The 17,785-nt window shown below is 42.3% G+C and overlaps 1 protein-coding gene and 2 pseudogenes across 1 annotated transcript in view; 1 reads left to right on the top strand and 2 right to left on the bottom strand.

The window, feature by feature from the left end:
• Positions 1-2,055, top strand: part of LOC122329328 (heme-binding protein 1-like) — a 3,627-nt gene extending 1,572 nt beyond the window's left edge. Inside the window, exons 2-4 of the mRNA XM_043225569.1 lie at positions 287-425; positions 491-671; positions 1,742-2,055. Of these exons, the coding sequence (XP_043081504.1) occupies positions 287-425; positions 491-671; positions 1,742-1,919 (498 nt within the window). The 3' untranslated portion in view covers positions 1,920-2,055. The remainder of the gene's footprint in view (positions 1-286; positions 426-490; positions 672-1,741) is intronic.
• A 1,472-nt stretch (positions 2,056-3,527) lies between these two features.
• LOC122329320 lies at positions 3,528-7,969 on the bottom strand (annotated as a pseudogene).
• A 4,297-nt stretch (positions 7,970-12,266) lies between these two features.
• LOC122341284 lies at positions 12,267-13,158 on the bottom strand (annotated as a pseudogene).
• Positions 13,159-17,785: the final 4,627 nt, after the last annotated feature.

The following is a 17,785-nucleotide window of genomic DNA, read 5'->3' as shown; positions in this document are numbered from 1 at the left end:
TCTCTCTCTCTCTCTCTCTCTCTCTCTCTCTCTCTCTCTCTCTCTCTCTCTCTCTCTCTCTCTCTCTCTCTCTCTCTCTCTCTCTCTCTCTCTCTCTCTCTCTCTCTCTCTCTCTCTCTCTCTCTCTCTCTCTCTCTCTCTCTCTCTCTCTCTCTCTCTCTCTCTCTCTCTCTCTCTCTCTCTCTCTCTCTCTCTCTCTCTCTCTCTCTCTCTCTCTCTCTCTCTCTCTCTCTCTCTGTCTCTCTCTCTCTCTCTCTCTCTCTCTCTCTCTCTCTCTCTCTCTCAGGATGGGGTGAGTTATGAGGTGCGCCGCTATGATGCGTGTAAGCATGTTTGTGTGAGTCTGGAGGGGCGGAGCTTTGACCAGGTGTCAGGTGATCTTCAGCGAAAGCTTCTCGACTACATGAGCGGCGACAACGAACAAGGTAAGCCACAGCCAATCAGAGCGCTGTGAACAGATTCAGCCAATCAGATTGTTGTGTTTGTGCAGGTGAGGTGATGAACACACCTGTCCCCATCATCTTCACCGTGTTCCCGCGTGACGACGGCTCGTTAAACCGCCGGCTGGTCGCCGCTCTGCGTATCCCAGTCTCCTTCCAGATCAGCCCGCCCAACCCGACCGACTCGTCCATTCGGATCGAGGAGCGGCCCGGCATGACCGTCTACGTGCTGTACGTCCCGCGCTTCAGCCAATCAGAGCGCTGCAAACAGATTCTCATTGGGTGTTAATATCTGTATCGTTCATCAGCTGGAACAAACACGTTAAGAATGAGAAAACTATTAAAATACTTTCAAAACAATATAAGATTGTTGGAATCTGAGCGAGGTACGACAGAGTCATCTGTTCAAACACTCCTCTCAAAAACATAGAGATAAAGATCATTTTAGACGTTTAATTATTATATAATAATATTATGTAATTATTATTTGGAGCTTTCACGCTCTCATTTCTTTATCTTTATAGTTATCATCCTTGGTGTAAACAGATGTTTAGTTCACCTCGGTTCCTCTTCAGGAGACCATGAAGATATTTAGCTTTCCTCAGAACATGAACAGCACTGATTACATCACATCCAGAAAAGTCCCTCGAGGATAAGACTTTGGTTTCGTTGTCTTCAAGCACACACTAAGCACACACTAAGCACACACTAGGCTCACGCTAAGCAGACACTAAGCACACGCTAAGCACACGCTAAGCACACGCTAAGCAGACGCTAAGCACACACTAAGCACACGCTAAGCACACACTAAGCACACGCTAAGCACACACTAAGCACACACTAAGCACACACTAAGCTCAGGCTAAGCACACGCTAAGCACACACTAAGCACACGCTAAGCACACACTAAGCACACACTAAGCTCAGGCTATGCACACGCTAAGCACACGCTAAGCAGACGCTAAGCACACACTAAGCTCAGGCTAAGCACACACTAAGCACACACTAAGCACACGCTAAGCACACGCTAAGCTCAGGCTAAGCATGAAGATATTTAGCTTTCCTCAGAACATGAACAGCACTGATTACATCACATCCAGAAAAGTCCCTCGAGGATAAGACTTTGGTTTCGTTGTCTTCAAGCACACACTAAGCACACACTAAGCACACACTAAGCACACACTAGGCACACACTAAGCACACGCTAAGCACACACTAAGCGCACACACTAAGCGCACACTAAGCGCACACTAAGCACACACTAAGCACACGCTAAGCTCAGGCTCTGTCTCCCCCTGCAGGCGCTTCGGGGGTTTCCCGGGAGAGAGCGAGTTTCGCGCGGAAGCCTCACGACTGACGTGTACGCTGGGAGACTCCGCCCCCTTCCTGCGCAAACAGTACCTGTGCTGCATGTACGACCCGCCCATCAAACCCTACGGCCGCCGGAACGAGGTGTGGTTCCTGCAGGACGAGCCCTGAATCCCCCGCTTACCCAGAATCCTCCGCGGCGTGTTGACTTCCAGTAGAGTAGAGGACCGCGAGGAAAACCTCTTCTTTTGTGTGATTCAGACTCAGCTGCTTGATGTCGTGTTATTTTAATAAACACTGGTTTATAGCGCGAACTGTTTGACCCCTCACTGCTTTTTCTCCAATCCTCGCCATTAGTCAAAGGTTTCTGAACAGTAAGACTTTTGATGTCTTTTAAAGTCTTTTCTGCTGCATTTGATACAAAGTGCAGCAAGAACAGAACAGAAGAAATGTTTGAGCAGTAAATCAGTATTAGTATGATTTCTGAAGGATCACGTGACGCCGAGCAAAAATCGCAATAAATATATAACAATATGTATTAAATAAATGCAGACATACATACTGTTCTGAAACGTTTGACTGCTGGTGTATCCTCTACTTTCTCTCTCTGGGGCGCATCAAAGATTTGTTTTCATGCTCTCTAAACTAAATGATCACCAGATTATTATCACAAACTAATAGTGCTGATGAAAGTCACGTGATGAGCCACAGCCAATCACAAGCTTTCAAACCCATACGGGTCACTCCTCGGAACTGGTTCAAAGTCAGAGTTGGAAATGTCTATACTTTTTTTTTTGCATGTATAAAAATGGTATAAATTACAAGCTACAAGTTTCTAGTAACTGTGCAGCTGATACTCGTATTTTCCGATAGTTTTGGAATATTTGTCCTCTCCCCAAATCACTACTGAAACACACACACACACACACACACACACACACACACACACACACACACACACACACAGACAGACACACACACACACACACACACACACACACACACACACACAGACACACACACACACACACACACACACACACACACACAGACAGACACACCACAGACAGACACACACACACACACACAGACACACACACACACAGACACACACACACACACAGACAGACACACCCACAGACAGACACACACACACACACACACACACACACACAGACAGACACACACACACAGACACACACACACACACACACAGACAGACACACCCACACAGACAGACACACACACACACACACACACACACACACACACACACACACACACACACACACACACACACACACACACACACACACACACACACACACACACACACACACACACACACACACACACACACACACACAGACACACACACACACACACACACACACACAGACACACACACATCATAACATCTTACATAACAGTATAATTTAATTTTGACAGAACATCCACGTGTGTGTAGTGACCGCATCATGCCTTTACTTTTTCCTGAAGTTTTTCAAGGCAGTCTTGGCTGCTGTTATGTTTCTGGAGGTTTTTAAAGTCTAGTGAAGCTCTTCTTTACACACTTTAGACGTCTCATCATCCAGCCAAACGACGCTTGATCACATCAAACCAAACACATCTCTATAAAAGTAAGAATTGTTTTTATGCGTCTCTTATTAGCTAAAACAATTTGATAAATCTATTTTTTACAGACGCTGTATAATTAATTAGATGATTTTAATGGACTCTGTGATATTAAAGATGATCTGAATAGAAACACAAGAACAATGACAGAATATAGAGCTTTATTCAACCGTCTACATCAACTCTATCAGCCTCACCCACTGCCAGCTATCAGGGATGATTAATATATTATCAAAAGGAATTTACAGAAGAGTTCAGCGTCACACACACACACACACACACACACACACACACACACACAGGATTAAAAAGTGAGTAGGCAGAAATAGAAGTATTAATCAGACTAAGAGTAAAAGGTGATGGGATCGTCGTCCTTCAGTTGTTCTTCTTCTCTGGATTCTCAGGAGGGTAATACGGAGGAGGCTGGTCCTGAATCAACAACAAACAGCAGGAACTGATTCAAGAAAACCAATCCTGAGCTGAAGTAGAGAAGCCTGCCCTGACTGAGAGCTTTAACAGCTTTAACAGCTGAATTATTGAATCTTTCATGAACGTATGACCTGAAGAAGAAGAGCTATACCACACATTATTATGAGTTATATCACTGATTATTAACACTAGTGAGGTGACTACATGAGAAGAGACAACAAATAAATACTAATGTCTCAATACTGCTGTATTCTGAAATCTTTGAACTAATCTAGGACTGTAACTATGGATTATTTCGGTACTCAAGTAATCTAGTGATTATATTTAATAAAATATACATATGCTAAGTGTTTTTTTCCTGTATATGATTTCATACAGAATGATCATTATATAAGTAACGTTTTCATCAGATGAAAGTTTATAGTGATGATGGGGTTTTTTTATGCAATGATGAATTTCTGTCAAAAACTCAAGTTAAACCAAACTTTTATAGTGAAGTTTCTTTCTCTCTGATCCATTCAAGATCGATTTTACTAAAAGAATATAAGATTCAAATAAAACTAACTAAACTGAGTGTGTGTGTGTGCGTGTGTGTAAGTGTGCGTGTGTGTGAGTGTGCGTGTGTGTAAGTGACTGAGTGTGTGTGCGTGTGTGTGTGTGTGTGTGTGACTAAGTGACTGAGTGTGTGTGTGTGTGTGTGTGTGTGAGTGTGCGTGTGTGTAAGTGACTGAGTGTGTGTGCGTGTGCGTGTGTGTAAGTGACTGAGTGTGTGTGTAAGTGTGTGTGTGTGTGTGTGTCTCACCATGGGCATGTAGACGCTGTGAGGGTTGCTGGGGTTGTAGAAGGCGCTGCTGGCTGCTTCTGCTGCTTTAGTGTTTCCAGGAGCCACTGAGAAACACACACAGATGAGATCATGTGACCAGAGCCACAGACCCGGACTGAACACGTGTGTGTGTGTGTGTGTGTGTGTGTGTGTGTGTGTGAGAGAGAGAGAGAGAGAGAGTTTACCTGGAGGAGGGCACCAGTTCTGAGGAGGTCCGGGGTATGGAGGAGGAGGAGCCATGTACATAGGAGCGCTGGGATACACACCTACACACACACACACACACACACACACACAGTCATTTGACCCGTTCTGAAGTCATGCGTGTGATTCTCCAGATTCGGACTGTACCTGCAGCAGGGGGTTGTGGGTAGGGGTTGTACCCGGCCTGTGGCATGCTGGGATATGGGTACGGGTACGGCTGTGGCATGGCTGGACTGGCGTATCCGTTCATCCCTGCGGCCAATCCAAACGCTCCATTCTGAGCTGGAGGAGCTCGAGATGCTGCTTGTGGCACACACACACACACACACACACACACACACACACACACTTATTAAACCATTCTTCCTTAAGTGTCAAAAGCAGTCCAGCACTGGTCAATTATCACACAGCCTTCAGTGAACCGGTGCCCGAGTGAACCAGTGACTCATATTAGGTGCATATTTTCCAGCCAATCAGTAATCAGTAATACAGTGACTGGAGGAATCATTGATTCAGTGTTTCCTGACCGTTGGTGGCCAGTTTGAAGAGGTGCTGTCCCAGCTCAATGGCTCCTCCGCTGGGAAAGACATCTTAAAGTTAGCCTGACCTTCCCATCCACCTGAGAGAGAGAGACACGAGCGTGAGCACAGTAAACGTCAGGTGGCAGGTGCATGCTGGGTAACGTGGCGTACCTCCCGCCTCGGCTTTGATCAAGCCCTGGATGTAGTTGGCAGCGAACACCGGCTGCTCGATGCTGCAGTTCTTCATCAGATAATACGGGAACATGAAGGAGCAGAACTTCTCTTTCATCGTGCTGCAGATGAACACCATCTGAAACACACCATCTGATTAACCCGCGTCTGCCTGGGACTAGTTAACCCGTGTGTGGGCGAGTCCGGGATCGGTTAACCTGTGTTTGAGTGTGATGGACTGATCAACCCATGTTTGGGGCGGGTTAACCCGTGTTTAGGTTATTAGTTAAGATTAGTTATTGGGTAGTTTGTTTGAATAGGTTATGGATTAGTTAAAATATGTTTTAGCTGAGTTACTAATTAGTTTAACTATATTTGGATATGTTAAGGATAAGGTAGGTTATGCATTACTTAAGAAATGTTTTGGTGAGTTATGGGTTAGTTCAATTGATTTTGGTTGGGTTACTAATAAATTAAGCTGTATTTGGATAATTTACAGATTAGATAAGAGGATTTGGGTGGGTTATAATTCAGTTAACCTGTACTTGGATTAGTAATTTGGATTAAACTAATTTGGGGATGAGTTATAGGTCAGTTAACCAGTATTTGAATATATAGTTAAGGTGTTTTGGGTGGGTTTTAGATCAGTTAACTTGTACTTGAATATGCTAAGGATTAGTTCAAATGTATTGGAGAGGAATATAGGTTAGTTAAAAGGTATTAGGACAGTTTATTAGTGAAGATGTGATCAGTTGGGTTAAACGTTGGTTAAACTGTAGTAGCATATATTATGATTTAGCCACGTTAAATTGTATTATGGGTTAGATAAAATGCTTGGATTAGTTAAGCTGTATTCAGTTAAGATGCTGTGGTTTGTGTTTAGATAGACTGAGGATTAGTTGACAGGTCTTACCCGGTACTGGGTGAGGTACACAGAGCCCTTCTTGGTCCCCTTGAACAGCTCATTTTTGGGTGTGATGTCACTGAAGGAAAGCTCGACGTTCTTGCATTCTCGTAAGATGCTGAAAACAGGAAGTGAGGTCACACATCTGTTCCCAGAACAGCACCACAGTTTCTCAACACAGTTTCTACATTTCCTTCAGAAATCCCTTATTTCTCAGCGTCTGCCCGCGATCATCTGATCTTAAACAAGCCCTGTCAGTATTACCTTCACGTCTCAAAGACCTCCGTTCATCTTCAGACACTAAATAAAAGACAGGTTTCTCCTTGAAGTAGTAATAAAGCCTTTAATCACCTGGGCCAAATCTTTACAATTATTAATGAAGATCAAATGGTTTTGACTCCCAAGTCTTCTTCAGGACACACATCAATTGTTCAAATAAGTTTTCTTAAACAATTAGTAAGGAATCAACGACAGCTGGTTAGTTAATGGGAAGGACTAGAGCTTTTAAAGCCCATCTTTATACACACACGTATAATCTGCATGTGTAAAATAAATAATAAGTAAAAAAAAAAATAGTGTAGAAGTAAATGTTCAATAAAAAAAAAGGTGGTAAAAGGTGTTTTAGTCTGATATTTATTTCTAAAAAGCACCTTTGATTATATGAAAGAAATCTGTGTGGCATTCTTGGCTCCTGCTGTTTTTTCCCAAATGTAGATCTTTTTGTTTAATTTCAAGAGCTTTTAAATCCCGTTCAATCACAGACATCTTTAAAAGAGTCCCTTTATCATCAGAGGTTCAACCACAAAATATAAAAACAGGAGAACGGCACAGAAGAGAAGAAATGGTTGAATAATGTGGTTTCTGTGAATCTCTGATACTGATGTGTTCCTGTAAGCTGAGTTACATCTCTTCATTTGAGCTCTGAAGATGAACCCTGGAAGTGGGACAATATGAGGATGAATAATTCCTGACAGGATGTTTATGTTTGGATGAACTGTCTCTTTAAACCAGACGTCGTAAGAACAGACTCTGAATCCTAACATTACATCGATTTACAATCAGTCTGAGAGACAGCAAGACGATGAAGCAGAGGAGTACAGCTCTCCATGTGTTTACTGTGAAAAACACCCTTAATATATAACGACGTGTGTGTGTGTGTCTCTGTGTGTGTGTGTGTGTGTGTGTGTGTGTGTGTGTGTGTGTGTGTGTGTGTGTGTGTGTGTGTGTGTGTGTGTGTGTGTGTGTGTGTGTGTGTCGTGTAAACGCTCCGATGCGGTGTTATTGTCGTGGTTTAGTTTAGTTAGTTAGTTAGTTGTGGTGTTGGTTTAGTTTCTACCTCTCTCCGGCCTGAATCAGGACTCCTCCGTTCGGGTGATGGTTTCTGTTCAGCGTCATGTCGATGATCACTCGATTAAATCAGACGTTTATTTCCGCGCGACTCTCTTTAATAGCAGTGTTTTGATCCTGTGTCAGTGAAGAACAGATCCTTCATAAACAGCTGCGCACTTTATTTCCGGCACCACGTGACTCCTCTCTCGGTCACGTGACTGTGCTGTGACGACAGCTCTGGACTTTATTTTTATTTTTATGTTATTTAACATACTGAACGAAACATGCATCTACGAACAGAAACTGATGGAAAGAATAACATATAAAAAATATACGCTGAGAAAAAAATTATTCAAACAAATGTTTGTTTGTTAATATTTTCCAGTGGATTTAGCAGTGATTTGATTCTTTAGTCTCCGGCCACTAGAAACACACACATGAGAAGATTCAGCTCTATATACTGCCTCCTGTAGATCTGCTTTATATCTGAGAACTTTGAGACGATCTGAATTAAATAAAGCGCCACAGAAATAAATATGGTTGTTAAATAATTAACATCTTTTAAGGTCCCGCTCTTCTCGGAGAATAACTCTAACTCGACCTCAGAGGGAGAGACACACAGAGACCTATATATCCTTCTCCTTACTCCAAAGTTTATTCCAGAATACAATGGTTTATAAAGACATCTTCAGTTATACCCTCTAGACAATGAAACTAAAGATGACACGTGTTGTATCCACGCCAAAATATACGTACTTAGAAAAGATAAAGGGAGTTAAGAACATATAAGGAATGCTTCTGGACAAAGAAAACACTTCTTGTTGCTAAGTATCAAAAGTGTGGAGTAAACCCATTCACCCACGCCTGACTGAACCCTTCTAACCATGACCCGTGTCTGTGAGAGATGTTACAGAACTCTGCTCGAAACACAAACCTTTCTTCAGCTCCATCACAACAGAGCAGAAGCGCGGCGCGGGCTGATGACGTCAGAGCACCCTCCAAAATAAAAGTCTCATTCACTCGCTAAAGTCAGCGTGCAGACACACTCAAATACAAACAATCAGAGTTAACTTCTTGGTTAAAAAAAAAAAAAAAAAAAAAAAAAAAAAAAAAAATATATATATATATATATATATATATATATATATATATATATATATATATATATATATATATATATGCTTTAAATTTGTATTTATAAATGTATTTAATGCACCCGATAACTGCATGCATTTGCTTAGTGATGAACTCAATGGCGGGCAATGATTCACTGTGATGTAGACTATTAGGACACAGTCTGAATGTTCGTAAAAATCAAGATAAGCAGGATAAAAAAAATTACTGTGTTATCATACTTAATCATATATTTCTGAAATCATTCTTCGTATACTTTTCAAAGGACCGTTACTTTTCAACCTTTACATGTTACCTCTGGGAGATATTATCAGGAGTCATGGTGTTAGCTTTCACTGCTATGCTGATGATACTCAGCTCTATATTTCAGCGCAGCCTGGTGATACACACCAAATTGAGAATCTAACAGAATGCATAGTCGATATAAAAGCTGGATGATGAGTAACTTCTTAATGTTAAATTCTGAAAAACAGAGGTGCTAATAATTGGACCTAAAACCCCACATATAATAATCTAGAACACAGTCTATCACTTGATGGCTGCTCTGTTAATTCTTCATCATCAGTTAGGAACCTAGGTGTGCTGTTTGACCGCAATCTTTCCTTTGAAAATCATGTTTCTAGCATCTGTAAAACTGCGTTTTCCATCTTAAAAATATATCTAAATTACGACCTATGCTTTCAACCTCTAATGCAGAAATATTAATTCATGCGTTTTATGATTATTGCAATGCTTTATTGGGTGGTTGTTCTGCACGCTTAATAAACAAACTTCAGCTAGTCCAAAACGCAGCAGCCAGAGTCCTTACTAGAACTAGGAAGTATGATCATATTAGCCCGGTTCTGTCAACACTGCACTGGCTCCTATCAAACATCGAATAGATTTTAAAATCCTATTAATTACCTATAAAGCCCTGAATGGTTTAGCTCCTCAATACTTGAGCGAGCTCTTATCACATTATAGTCCTGCACGTCCGCTGCGTTCTCAAAACTCTGGCCATCTGATAATACCTAGAATATCAAAATCAACTGCGGGTGGCAGATCCTTTTCCTATCTAGCACCTAAACTCTGGAACAATCTCCCTAACTCTGTTAGGGAAGCAGACACACTCTGCCAGTTTAAATCTAGATTAAAGACACATCTTTTAACTTAGCCTACACATAACACACCAACACACCTTTTATTATTCAAATCCGTTAAAGGATTTTTAGGCTGCATTACTTAGATTTGCTGGGCAGAACACTACTCCTAAAATACGATGTACTTGTGACATCGTAAAAGAATAGCATCTACGCTAATATTAGTCCTGTTTCTTTCTCAATCTGTTTTCACAGTTTGTATCCAGACTAGATGGTGGATCAGCACCCAGAGATTATGTTCATCAGAGACCAGAAAACCTAGATGCGCCCGTCGACAGATCACCAGATCCTGATGCACACACACACACACACGCACACACTAAGTCATTTACACTATCTGACACAGCAGCGTTTAAAATTGAACTGGAAGTTAAGTGCTGGGCGTCCGGTCAGAGGAGAACTGACCCCAACTGAGTCTGGTTTCTCCCAAGGTTTTTTTTCTCCATTCTGTATGCATGGGGTTTTGTTTCCTTGCCGCTGTCGCCTCTGTCTTCTTGGTTGGGGACACTTAACTTCTAGTGACTATCGTTGAATTGACTACAGAGACCGTCTCTGCATTTAATAAGAAATTGGTCACTCTCGTCACTATATATCCCTGTCATTATACTGTACAGTGCTTTGATGCAACCTGTGTTGTTAAAAGCGCTATATAAATAAAAATGATTGATTGATTGATTGATAACATTGCTGTTCCTGTTGTTTATCTCATCTTCTTGTTTAACTATTAGTGCCAGTTAGTAGTTTGACCAGGTATCTTTGTCGTTTGATTTTATTTAGAAAAGAATGTGCAACTTTCACAAATTTGAGAGGGATACAAATGTGTTGTAAAATTAATTATTTAGAAAGGGACACAATATATGTATGAAAACTACATTTTATAATCACTATGTGATGAAAACGTATATATTCTCACTGTAAAAAAAAAATCTGTAACATTAAGAGGAAAAGCCGTCAGCTGTGATTGCCAGACTTCTACTGTAAAAATACTGTAACAACGTTTTTAGCTTTACGGTTTTAACTCAAATTTACAGTTAAACACTTTAATTTCATTAACTGATATAATTATTATACCAACATCTGAACCAAAGCCCACCACAAGCAGCTTTTAAATAATATATATACTGTATATATAGACAAGGTGCTCAGTGTCATTCACACAAACCTGATTAGGACGAGAAGGCAGAATGAGCATCATGTTTGTTTCATTTCTAAAAATCATGTTTTGTTGATACTGTCAGTGCACACATTATTATATACTATTGTTTTTCTGGTATGTTATGCAGACGTACAAGTGTGGTCACGATAACCTTAACGTACTCAATCACATACTTAATGTGGTGTACTGAGAAGTAAATAAACCAGCAGACAATGCCTTTACACAACATTAATATTAATCAAAGTTCTAATTTTATTAAAAGTGATATTATATTTTTATAATAAATATAAAACAGCAGAGAGCATCTGTAAAAATAAATACATAACTGAGGTCTGATCTGATCAGCTGTGAGTTTCCCAAAAACAACTACGGTCATAAGTTCTGTCGCCACCAATGGAGTTCATTGGAAATAACAAGAACGACCACAAAACCCCATGTTGAATTCGTCTCTCCAAAATGTGATCAGACTGTACTATAAATGGATTTCGCCATTACACTCAAAACTGAACTATTGTAATAATCGACACAGTAATATGAGGCACTTTGGTAGAAGTAGGGATAAAGGCAGCTTGGCCGGACTCGGGCGGTATATCCCATGTAAATGTAGGAAATCGAAATGTGAGTCCTAGCTATAAACAAAAGAGCATGATAAATAACACTTCAGCAGTTACAGTTCAGATAAGAACTTGAGGTGAGCGGTTTTATGTTTTAGCGCCACGTTGCTTTGAACGTGTGATCATTCTGTGTCATCGGCTATCTTTAAACCACCTTTTAGGAGCCACGATCACAGAAAAAGCCACAATTATTTTACGATGCCAATCTTTCATCTAGGACAGCTGGGATTGGCGTAGGATTGTGCGTCAGGACTCGACCTTGAGCAGTCGTCAGTTAACCAGTAGGCCAGCGGACTGCAGAGTTTAGCTCCAAGCAGCTCCAAAACGCCTGGCTGAAAGTTTCTAGTATGCATAGTTACACCTTGATCTCAAGCTCTTCAGGTGTTCAGTCAGTTTTGAAGCTAACCTCCAGAACTCAGAACAGTGCCACAGCCTATGAATGAAGACAAGAGTCCCTGTTTACATTGCACTCCTATCAAAACGATGGTGATACACATGGAGACCTCCGGGCCGTTGGCAGCTGAAAGGCTTCTCTCCCGAGTGAATTCTCATGTGGACTTTAAGACATCCTCTTTGTGTGAAACTCTTCCCACACTGTTCACAGGAGAAAGGCTTCTCTCCAGTGTGAACGCTCATGTGAAGTTTTAGGTTTCTTTTTTGAAAGAAGCTCTTTCCACACTCTTGGCAGATGTAAGTCTTGCCTTCAGTATGCATCCTTAAGTGGCTTACAAAGTGTCCTTTTCTCGGTGAAGCTCTTCCCACACTGAGTGCATGTATAAGGCTTCTCTCCATTGTGAATTCTTATGTGGACTTTGAGCCTTTCTTTTTGTCTGAAACCTTTCCCTCACTGTTGGCAGGTGAAAGGCTTCTCTCCGGTGTGAATCCTCATGTGGATTTAAAGACTTCCTTTTTCAGAGAAACTCTTTCCACACTGATTGCACGCATATGGCTTCTCTCCGGTGTGAACCCGTGTGTGCTTTAAAAGGTTTCCTTCACAAGTAAAAAACTTTCCACAGTGCTTGCAGGTGAAAGCTTTCTCTTCAGTGGGATCTCTCGTGTGTTCTTTAAGGGTTTCAGGATTTCTCTCAATCAGGTACTTCTCTTCATTTTCATTTAGTTCTCGACTCTCCTCTTTCAGCCTCTTCAGGTCTAAGGGGAATAGAGATAAACCGTGCTAAAACAGACAAGTCACGTTATTTGAGCTTGCATTAGTTGAAACTCGGCTGATCCCTGTCTACCTACAGGAATATATCATCAATCATTCTCTTTATGAAGTCCTTTCAGTCATTATTCAGCAGCTATCGCTTTAATCAGGAGCTAATTGCCCACCAGTCCAGTGAGGACTTGGCATGGTTAAAAATACAAGGTAAAGGGATAATAAACCAAAAAATAAATACACTACCCCATGATTTTCTCACCTTCAAGTTACCCTAGCTGTATAGGATATGCAGAGAAACACATTTAAATTATCAAAAAAAACCTGTGTCTTCTAAGCTTTGTAATTTTAACAAATGGGAGATTTTGGAGCTCAGAAATCTTGCAGCAATCATAAAACAAACTTTACTCGGCTCCAAGAGGTTAATAAAGGCCTTGTAAAGTAAATCATGTATTTGAATAAGAAAAATATCCTTATTTAAAACTTTCCCCTTTCAGTGATCAATGGCCAGTCAACTGGTGCACCTCTACTTTAAACCTGAACTAATTTCACATTTCTGGTGAGCTAAGAGATCCTGGTATTATCAGTTTGAGAAACATACATAATAATGTGAAATTTCCTTTATGTTTATTTTTATATAATCATTTATCTGTTAAGATTATTCTTATAAGAATCACGTTGAAGGGAGGAATATGATAGTTATAGTAATTTTGGTCAAATGTACAGACTTTCATATTTATTTTTTTTGGATGATTTAACTGGGGCCCACAGCCCTTTTGGACAGAGATTTTCCTATATATATATATATATATATATATATATATATATAGACACATAGGTCTCTAACATGGTTAGAGACAATGTTTAAATAGTATAGTTTAATGTCAATGTGTTGTTGAATCCAATCAAACATAATTGAGTTTTGTCTAAAATGGAGAAAGAGCATGTCCATATAGTATACTATAAAAACTTATTCGGCTTATTTGGCTTTTCTAGTATGTTTTACTCTTATAAATCAGGGCATAGGAGGGCTTTTCTCTTGGTTGCGCTGCTTCCAGTAGTGAATGTTTATATTAGAGCTTTTATCCAATCATATTTCAGCAGTCGTGTTGCCAGGGTCATAGAAATCTGCCTTCAGAATTACCGTGCAGGTGTCTGTAGCATAAAATCAATGTTCATAAAACCGATTAACAGTCAGAGGCTAGCAAGCCGCTTACGACTGGACGATCAAAGAGTGTACTAGTCAGAGTGTGCAGTAGTAGTGTGCCGAAGGAGTGCTGCCAGATCCTTCTAAAATTGATTTCATTACTACGTCATTAATCACTATTTAACATCCTTGATCGTTTAATAATTGATTTAAGTAGCAATGTCATCAGTATAAGTCAATTAGTGTGTAATTTTTACAGCAAGACTGGAAGAGTGAAGTTGTTTTGTAGGCTGTGAGCGATCTTCTCTCTAAGAGTCATGGAAAGAGGTTCAGGGTGAGCTTTCATCTACTTCATCTACAGGAGGACTGTGCCTTTCATGTGTGTAATACAGATAGTAAAGAATCCTGTTCTATCCTGTATTTCCCCTCTCTTAGATATAGTGTGTGTGTGTGTGTCACCGTACTGGTAAAGCTCAGGTGTCTGAAACACATAGTGGGGCCTGCTCCAAGGTCCTGATGCCCAAATAATCACTTGGAGAGGTTCTTACGTCCCTGTGGAAACTGTCTAGATTCATTTAGGTTTAGGAAGCAGCCAGAATTTTGCTGAACTGAACTGTGTGTGAACAAACTCCTAGAGGGTAAGAAGAAGTGGGAAAAGAGCATGTTAAACTAATGGGAACAGACTTAAACAACACCGGCCCTGACATACACTCCAGGTCAAATAAAAAACATAACTAGGAAAATCACGACATTTAAAAAATATATAATTAATTTGTTCTGTGAATGAAATTCAGCTTTGAGGAAAAAACCCAACCTGTTTGTTCCTCAGTATCTTCATATTTGATGCTGAATACTTCTACAATCCTAATGTCTTCACTCTCCTCTTTAATAAACAGCATCTTTATAAGAGTGTGTCACGTGGATGTTTTTCTGTGAGTTTGGACAAGATGAGACTAATTAACAGAAGGAAAATAAACACAAACTCAATGTGTTACTTAAAAACAAATTCAAATTTTTATTTGTCACATACACATACATACATGGTACGACATGCAGTGAAATGTTCTTTACAACCGTCCAGCATCAAAAAGAAAACAAAATTTAAATATATATATAAATATAAAATATAAAAAATATGTATAAAAAGAAGTGTGCAAAGTAAAGTATAAAAAAAGAGTAAAGTGTAGAATATAAAATATAAAGTGTAAAATGTAAAGTGGCTGTGCAAATGTCCAAATGTAAGTGGCGAGTATCTGGGAAAGAGAGGGTGAACATGGGAATCCCGGTGATTAGGTGCTGGGTGTTCTCTGGTTCAGACTCGAATGGCCTGCGGGAAGAAGCTCCTCCTCATTCTCTCTGTGTTTGCCTTCAGGAACGCAGCGCGCTTTCCTGAGCGCAGCAGAGAAAAGAGTCCATTGTTGGGAAGTCCACTATTAACTCCTTTCTTTTGCTGACGTTCAGGAGCAGATTGTTCTCCTGACACCATCTCTCCAGGTTGTTGATCTCCTGAAGGTAGGCCATCTCATCGTTGTTGGAGATCAGGCCCACCACGACAGTGTCGTCAGCAAATTTAATGATGGTGGTGGAGTTTGTAGTGGCCACACAGTCATGTGTGTACAGCGAGAGTACAGCAGGGGCTCAGAACACAACCCTGAGGGGCTCCAGTGCTGAGAGTGAGGGAGGATGAGGTGTGTTTTTCCCATCCGTGCGGCTTGTGGTCTGTCGGTCAGGAAGTTGGTGATCCAGTGGCTTGGGGATGGGCTGAGTCCCAGGACCTCCAACTTCGAGGTGAGCGTGGAGGAACTATGGTGTTGAGCGCTGAACTATAGTCCACGAACAGCATTTTCACATAGTTCCCCTTCCTAAAATCCAGGTGGCTTGTGGTTGTGTGGAGGAGGTGTGTGATGGCATCCTCCGTGGACCGGTTTTGGCGGTAAGCAAACTGTAGTGGGTCAGAGTGTGTCCGGTAGTGATGCGGTGATGAAGTCTCTGACGAGTCTCTGAAGCACTTCATCACTACAGACGTCAGAGCTACAGAGGCGGTAATCATTTAGGCAAGATGGTTGAGGTTTCTTCGGCACAGGAACAATGATGGACTCTTTGAAACACGAGGGGACTGTAGACTGTTTCAGGGAGAGATTAAATATCTCAGTAAACACCAGTGCTAGCTGGTCAGGTGCCGTCAGGTCCTGCTGCCTTCCTGGTGTTCACTCTCCTGAATGCCCTCTTTACGTCGTGCTCCGAAATGGTGAACGCGATTTCCTCTCCAGTTCTCTCGGCGTGCATGCTGTTCATCATACGCTAAGCGGCGTAAGCGTGATTAGCATGATTAGCTGCAGCCTCGAAAGCGAGCATAAAGGTGTTTAGCTCGTCTGCCAGAGAAGCATCCACGCTCTCCACTCTGGAGGTTGGCGTTTTATAGTCCGTGATGTTTCTCAGTCCCTGCCAAAGGCTCCTAGAGTCACTGTGTTGAAACTGTGACTCTAGTTTCCTCCGTAGCGCCTCTTTGCCTCCTTTACCGCTCTCTGTGCACGCTGTGCAGCGCAGCCTTGTATTCGGTCATATCCCGGTGTCACGGGTGTGAAAGGCAGGCGAGCAAACAACGAGTTTAAGCGAAAATAAAGAGCTTTAATCTAGTCTGAGATGAAAATAAACAATATGCAGGCAGGCAGGCAGGCAGATCGACAGGAACAAAATCACACGCACATAAAGACGAGATCGGACAAACGGAACTGAAAACACAGGACTTAAATACACAGGGTAATGGACTAAATTAAACAGGACACAGCTGAAGACGATTACACAATTAACACGAACTAAAAGGGCAGGGCACACAGAGCACATGGCACATGACAAAAACAATAACAAAAGTCTGGAGAGCGTGACATTACCCCACTCCCGGAAGGTGCGTCCTCGCACCTAAAGAGTAACATCATCAAAAAAAAGAAAAACAAAAAGCGACTAGGGGTGGGGATACCAGATCTTGGGAGGAGGTTCTGGTGGAGGACGGCAGAAGGGTCCAAGGAGGTGTAGATGGAGAGGAGGAGCCAGGAGAAGACAGGAGAAGTCCGGAGCAGGAGGAGATCCAGAGCCCAGCTATGGTGGTCCCACGGTGGAGCCGACGGAGGGAGGAGCCATGGATGGGAGGAGCAGCCATCGACTCCATGGGGCCGACCGGCGGCGGCGGAGCAGGTGGTGGAGGAGACTGAGGCGGAGGCGGAGAGCCGAAGAGCCAGGGTGACGTCGAGGCGCTGGAGGTCAAGGCGGCGCCGCGGCCAGCGACGACACGGAGACGCGGGGACAGGAAAGGACGCGGCGGAGCCAGAGCGACTGAGGACTGAGGTGAAGCCGGAGGAAGGAGGAGCCTGACAGAGCCGGTGGGATGGAGGGACGAGGTGAAGCCGGAGGAGAGAATCCCGAGGCGGCGGATGGTCGACGACAGACCAAGGCGGAGCCGGAGGGACGATGGAGCCTGGTGAAGCTGGTGGACTGGCGGACCACGGTGTAGAGGAGGGAGCTAGGAGCCCAGGGGAGCCGGCGGGTCTACGAGCCGAGGAGGAGTCTGGGTCTCGGAGGCAGGACGGTGAGGCGAGGGATCCTCCAACCTCGGCGGCGATGGAGACCGGCAGACCGTGGCGAGCTCCAGATGGTGAGCTGAGGGTGAGCGCAGGGGCT

Source organism: Puntigrus tetrazona, chromosome 3 (genome assembly GCF_018831695.1).
Source record: "Puntigrus tetrazona isolate hp1 chromosome 3, ASM1883169v1, whole genome shotgun sequence".
NCBI lineage: Eukaryota > Metazoa > Chordata > Actinopteri > Cypriniformes > Cyprinidae > Puntigrus > Puntigrus tetrazona.
The sequence above is the reverse complement of the archived record's forward strand: the minus strand, read 5'-3'. Positions and strand labels throughout refer to the sequence as shown.